The sequence below is a fragment of the Oncorhynchus gorbuscha genome, linkage group LG23 (assembly GCF_021184085.1).
Source record: "Oncorhynchus gorbuscha isolate QuinsamMale2020 ecotype Even-year linkage group LG23, OgorEven_v1.0, whole genome shotgun sequence".
NCBI classification, from domain to species: Eukaryota; Metazoa; Chordata; class Actinopteri; order Salmoniformes; family Salmonidae; genus Oncorhynchus; species Oncorhynchus gorbuscha.
This window is the reverse complement of record NC_060195.1, coordinates 14214530-14221250: the sequence shown is the minus strand read 5'-3', so window position 1 is coordinate 14221250 and position 6721 is coordinate 14214530. Positions and strand designations below refer to the sequence as shown.

The window sequence follows — 6721 nt, the reverse complement described above, 5'->3', positions numbered from 1 at the left end:
TGCTCGATCGTCCTATTTTTCTAACTTAATTGAGGAAAATAAGAACAATCCGAAATTCCTTTTTGATACTGTGGCAAAGCTAACTAAAAAGCAGCATTCCCCAAGAGAGGATGACTTGCACTTTAGCAGTGATAAATTCATGAACTTCTTTGAGGAAAAGATTATGATTATTAGAAAGCAAATTACGGACTCCTCTTTAAACCTGCGTATTCCTCCAAACCTCAGTTGTCCTGAGTCTGCACAACTCTGCCAGGACCTAGGATCAAGAGAGACGCTCAAGTGTTTTAGTACTATATCTCTTGACACAATGATGAAAATAAACCTTCAAGCTGTATACTGGACCCTATTCCAACTAAACTACTGAAAGAGCTGCTTCCTGTGCTTGGCCCTCCTATGTTGAACATAATAAACGGCTCTCTATCCACTGGATGTGTACCAAACTCACTAAAAGTGGCAGTAATAAAGCCTCTCTTGAAAAAGCCAAACCTTGACCCAGAAAATATAAAAAACTATCGGCCTATATCGAATCTTCCATTCCTCTCAAAGATTTTAGAGAAGGCTGTTGCGCAGCAACTCACTGCCTTCCTGAAGACAAACAATGTATACGAAATGCTTCAGTCTGGTTTTAGACCCCATCATAGCACTGAGACGGCACTTGTGAAGGTGGTAAATGACATTTTGATGGCATCGGACCGAGGCTCTGCATCTGTCCTCGTGCTCCTAGACCTTAGTGCTGCTTTTGATACCATCGATCACCACATTCTTTTGGAGAGATTGGAAACCCAAATTGGTCTACACGGACATGTTCTGGCCTGGTTTAGGTCTTATCTGTCGGAAAGATATCAGTTTGTCTCTGTGAATGGTTTGTCCTCTGACAAATCAACTGTACATTTCGGTGTCCCTCAAGGTTCTGTTTTAGGACCACTATTGTTTTCACTATATATTTTACCTCTTGGGGATGTTATTCGAAAACATAATGTAAACTTTCACTGCTATGCGGATGACACACAGCTGTACATTTCAATGAAACATGGTGAAGCCCCAAAATTGCCCTCGCTAGAAGCATGTGTTTCAGACATAAGGAAGTGGATGGCTGCAAACTTTCTACTATTAAACTCGGACAAAACAGAGATGCTTGTTCTAGGTCCCAAGAAACAAAGAGATCTTCTGTTGAATCTGACAATTAATCTTAATGGTTGTACAGTCGTCTCAAATAAAACTGTGAAGGACCTCGGCGTTACTCTGGACCCTGATCTCTCTTTTGAAGAACATATCAAGACCATTTCGAGGACAGCTTTTTTCCATCTACGTAACATTGCAAAAATCAGAAACTTTCTGTCCAAAAATGATGCAGAAAAATTAATCCATGCTTTTGTCACTTCTAGGTTAGACTACTGCAATGCTCTATTTTCCGGCTACCCGGATAAAGCACTAAATAAACTTCAGTTAGTGCTAAATACGGCTGCTAGAATCCTGACTAGAACCAAAATATTTGATCATATTACTCCAGTGCTAGCCTCTCTACACTGGCTTCCTGTCAAAGCAAGGGCTGATTTCAAGGTTTTACTGCTAACCTACAAAGCATTACATGGGCTTGCTCCTACCTACCTCTCTGATTTGGTCCTGCCGTACATACCTACACGTACGCTACGGTCACAAGACGCAGGCCTCCTAATTGTCCCTAGAATTTCTAAGCAAACAGCTGGAGGCAGGGCTTTCTCCTATAGAGCTCCATTTGTATGGAACGGTCTGCCTACCCATGTCAGAGACGCAAACTCGGTCTCAACCTTTAAGTCTTTACTGAAGACTCATCTCTTCAATGGGTCATATGATTGAGTGTAGTCTGGCCCAGGAGTGGGAAGGTGAACGGAAAGGCTCTGGAGCAACGAACCGCCCTTGCTGTCTCTGCCTGGCCGGTTCCCCTCTTTCCACTGGGATTCTCTGCCTCTAACCCTGTTGCGGGGGCTGAGTCACTGGCTTGCTGGGGCTCTCTTGTGCCGTCCCTGGGGGGGGTGCGTCACCTGGGTGGGTTGATTCACTGTTGTGGTCGGCCTGTCTGGGTCCCCCCCCTTGGGTTGTACCGTGTCGGAGATCTTTGTGGGCTATACTCGGCCTTGTCTCAGGATGGTAAGTTGGTGGTTGAAGATTTCCCTCTAGTGGTGTGGGGGCTGTGCTTTGGCAAAGTGGGTGGGGTTATATCCTTCCTGTTTGGCCCTGTCCGGGGTGTCCTCGGATGGGGCCACAGTGTCTCCTGACCCCTCCTGTCTCAGCCTCCAGTATTTATGCTGCAGTAGTTTATGTGTCGGGGGCTAGGGTCAGTTTGTTTATCTGGAGTACTTCTCCTGTCCTATTCAGGTGTCCTGTGTGAATCTAAGTGTGCGTTCTCTAATTCTCTCCTTCTCTCTTTCTTTCTCTCTCTCGGAGGACCTGAGCCCTAGGACCATGCCCCAGGACTACCTGACATGATGACTCCTTGCTGTCCCCAGTCCACCTGGCCATGCTGCTGCTCCAGTTTCAACTGGCCTGGGCCCTAGGACCATGTCCCAGGACTACCTGACATGAGGACTCCTTGCTGTCCCCAGTCCACCTGGCCATGCTCCTGCTCCAGTTTCAACTGTTCTGCCTTACTATTATTCAACCATGCTGGTCATTTATGAACATTTGAACATCTTGGCCACGTTCTGTTATAATCTCCACCCGGCACAGCCAGAAGAGGACTGGCCACCCCACATATGCTCTCTCTAATTCTCTCTTTCTTTCTCTCTCTCGGAGGACCTGAGCCCTAGGACCGTGCCCCAGGACTACCTGACATGATGGCTCCTTGCTGTCCCCAGTCCACCTGACTGTGCTGCTGCTCCAGTTTCAACTGTTCTGCCTTATTATTATTTGACCATGCTGGTCATTTATGAACATTTGAACATCTTGGTCATGTTCTGTTATAATCTCTACCCGGCACAGCCAGAAGAGGACTGGCCACCCCACATAGCCCGGTTCCTCTCTAGGTTTCTTCCTAGGTTTTGGCCTTTCTAGGGAGTTTTTCCTAGCCACCGTGCTTTTACACCTGCATTGTTTGCTGTTTGGGGTTTTAGGCTGGGTTTCTGTACAGCACTTTGAGATATCAGCTGATGTACGAAGGGCTATATAAATAAATTTGATTTGATTTGATTTGATTTTGCAACAGGAGTGCAGTCTGCTAAAACAGGCATCTGCAACAGGCAACTGCAACAGGCTGATGGAACAGGCAGCTAGCGTGTAGAGCCACATTGAGGCAGCAGCTCAGTGATCGACACTGAGAGACATATGTTAAATAACAGAGCAATTTAAAAAAAATGTTACATGACTTTGGTGTAATTCTCACAAGTATGTGGTACATTTTCACAACTCTTAGTACAAAACTCAAAACAGATAATTAAAAAGGCTAAACAAATGTTAAATTAGTCTACAAAACAAATCATACAAAGGACATCATATTCCCAATGGGCCCTAGTCAAAAGTATCGCACTAAATAGGGAATAGGGTGCCATTTGGGACGTAAACCACATGTCGGTCTTCGTGTACTCCTCTCCAGACTTTGTACTGTAGTTGATCGTCTTAAAATATCCAAGATCTTTGGTGGAATTATTCAATGCATGATAACAGTGGAGAGCATTCAAACAGTAATGACGTAGTCACCCGGAAACACGAGCGCAGCAAAATGATGTTTGGAGTAACAAGTTATGTTGGGGTATCTGATCGCGTGTGTGCATTCGTACAAACTTTAAATCCTCGCTCTCTTATGATGGAGAGACTAAATAAAGGAGTCAGATAAGATCTCTCCATCCTCAGAGAGGATTGTGGGTAACGGCATGTATCTTCTTGTACATCATACATCTGGTCTGTATATCTTGGTTGAGGTCTACAGAGGTCTACCTGTTCATGTAGACTTCCAGCACGCAGAGACATAAATATGGTATCTATCTGACATCTCTCCTGACAGGGACTTGACAAATGAACCCTGGACACCACTGAATGACCTGGGTCTTGTTTGTAGGAACAAGATAATTGTAGTTTGCTAATACAGTAGTGAGGCTATACACAAAGTTTTGAAAAATATATATTTATTTTCCTTAAAAAATACAGTTGATCGCACATCATTGATGTTAGTTCTTTACATTATAAAATGTAGGATTCATCCACATTCAACCATTATAGAATAAATAAATAAATATTCAATACATATAACATTTGTACATTCATTTGAAATATTCTGTAATAAAATATAAAATTATCTTATTTAAGAACAATTATGCTTTTCATCATGGAAGTACATAGTACAGTATACTATGTACTTCCAAACGTTTATATTCTGTCTACAAGCAGACATGGGAAGAACACGGACTGTAATCTTCAAGACACATTTAAAAAGTAATAATTTAACTAATAAATATGTTTGTTTAAAGAAATAAATAAATAAATAAATACATTTAAAAAATGACTCAACTTGTGAATACCTTTTCTTGAACATAGTGAGCCAATCCGTAAGTAGTACATTGAAAAATACATGAACAATCTAAACCTGAGAATGGTCTATAAATAATCATTACTTCTGTCACAAAGAGCGATGCAGCATATTTATGGGCCATATTACCCAAAGAGATCAATCTATAAGATATAGAGATAATCTAATGACTGTATCTATACAGTAGTATCTCACACACATTCGTTTTCATTAAGGTTCCGGAGGAATAATATGTACTTCATTAGAACGATTGTCGTCTGTAAATGGGGAATCTTTTTGTCCATCATGGGGCAGATCCTGGCCTCCTTCAAAAATAAAACACATTCAACCATTAGTATGTAGCCTTCAGTGTCCTGAACCAACTTCTACCAGTAGAATGGGCAGAACCGTCCCGGAGCTGGACCTGAACCTGAACCAACTTCTACCAGTAGAGTGAATAAACTGTGTGTATTAAACAGAGGCAAATGGCAACATATTCCCTATATAGTGCACTACTTTTGACCAAGGCCCCTAGGGACTGACCTGTCCAAAACACTAAACTAAACAATGTGTATAAAACAGCCAGTGTTCAGAAACTCACCTCATGGGTAGAGATCTGAGGCAGAGCCTGGATGTTCTTCTGCAGTCTGTTCAGAAGTGGTTTGTGTTCCTCGGTCCGGGGCATCACCTTGTTGACCACACGCTTCAGCTGAGTGGCAAACACCCCCTGGCACTTACACTCCAGCTAATACATGAGTAGACTTGATCAGATCACAATTCAGACAACAGTTGTGAGTTATGCATACACTACGTGTGTGTGTGTGTGTGTGTGTGTGTGTGTGTGTGTGTGTGTGTGTGTGTGTGTGTGTGTGTGTGTGTGTGTGTGTGTGTGTGTGTGTGTGTGCGTGCGTGCGTGCGTGCGTGCGTGCGTGCGTGCGTGCGTGCGTGCGTGCATGTGGACTGATGAAGGATAGATGACTTACTGCGTTATCCTCCATTTCTTGTGTTGGTACTCTGTTGGGCAGCAATGTCTGTATGATGGAAGTAAAACAGTCATTAGATAAGAAAGGCTGCATTCAGAATATTACAGTATATTACAACTCCACCAGTCATGTCACTGTCTCTGTGTATTTATTCCATTTAGAACACATCTCTTGTTGAACCAATGCCCTGCAGTTTGTGACGAGCCACGATGAACCACGTAGTATGGAACTCACCAAACAACTCCTCACATGTCAAACTATTGTCAGTGAGCTTAACTTTGAACTCTAAGTTTACGTCCCAAATAGCACTCTTGCACTTATATAGGGCACTACTCTGGTCAAAAGTAATGCCCTATATAGGGAATAGGGTGTCATTTGTGGCACAACTCTAACTACAAGTGATGAGAACGTTCCTATAACTGTATACTTACAAACTTGAAGTTCTTCAGAGTGAGCTTTTCCAGGTCTTCCAGGATCTCTGTGCGTAAGTTGTTGCCCAGGCCGAGATGCAGCATGTTGAGAAACATAACGACGACAACAGACTTTATCATTTTCAAACCGTGATCTCTGGTTCTCTGTCTCTCTCTGTCTCTCTCTGCTTCTCTCTGTCGGTCTCTCGGTCTGTCGGTCTCTGTAAAATGTGTGAAGTGAATATGATAGAGATCAGCAGCATTGATGCTTTTTATGATAAACAAACAGGAAGTTGTTGTGAGAGGGCGTAAAGAAACCATGATGTCACTGAAACAGCCCTTTTCTGAGGCATCAAGGAAAACACTGTATTATCATCATCATCATCATCATCATCATCACCACCAAAGCAATTAATGGTCAGGGATGATATTCGTGCATATACGAATCTGATGAAGATGTTTGATAGATAGTTTCATGTTTTTTGTGTCCAGGAGCATATATGTGTTAACAAAATGCTGACTTGTTAAATGAAAATCTAATAAAGATGTTTAGAATTGCTGCTCTCTCGTTCCAGACTAGCAAGTGTCTTTTTAGAGTGTGTGTGTACATGGTGAGAGAGATGGGGCGGCAAGGTAGCCTAGTGGTTATAGCATTGGACTAGTAACCGAAAAGTTGCAAGTTCAAATCCCTGAGCTGACAAGGTACAAAATATGTTGTTCTGACCCACTGTTCCTTGGCTGTCATTGAAAATAAGAATTTGTTCTTAACTGACTTGCCTAGTAAAAAATATTTTTTACATTTATAAAAATGGTGCACTGGAAAAGCTATGGAGAGTCGACATATTACACTT

The 6721-nt window shown here is 42.5% G+C and overlaps 1 protein-coding gene across 1 annotated transcript; it reads right to left on the bottom strand.

Moving 5' to 3' along the window:
• Positions 1-4117: 4117 nt before the first annotated feature.
• LOC124010479 lies at positions 4118-6209 on the bottom strand. The gene is made up of 4 exons (XM_046322943.1): positions 5892-6209; positions 5461-5508; positions 5079-5222; positions 4118-4803 (listed from the first exon to the last, which is right to left on the bottom strand). Exons 1-4 carry the CDS (start codon positions 6189-6191, stop codon positions 4690-4692), a joined length of 606 nt encoding a protein of 201 aa, XP_046178899.1. The 5' UTR covers positions 6192-6209; the 3' UTR covers positions 4118-4689.
• Between the last annotated feature and the right edge of the window lie 512 nt (positions 6210-6721).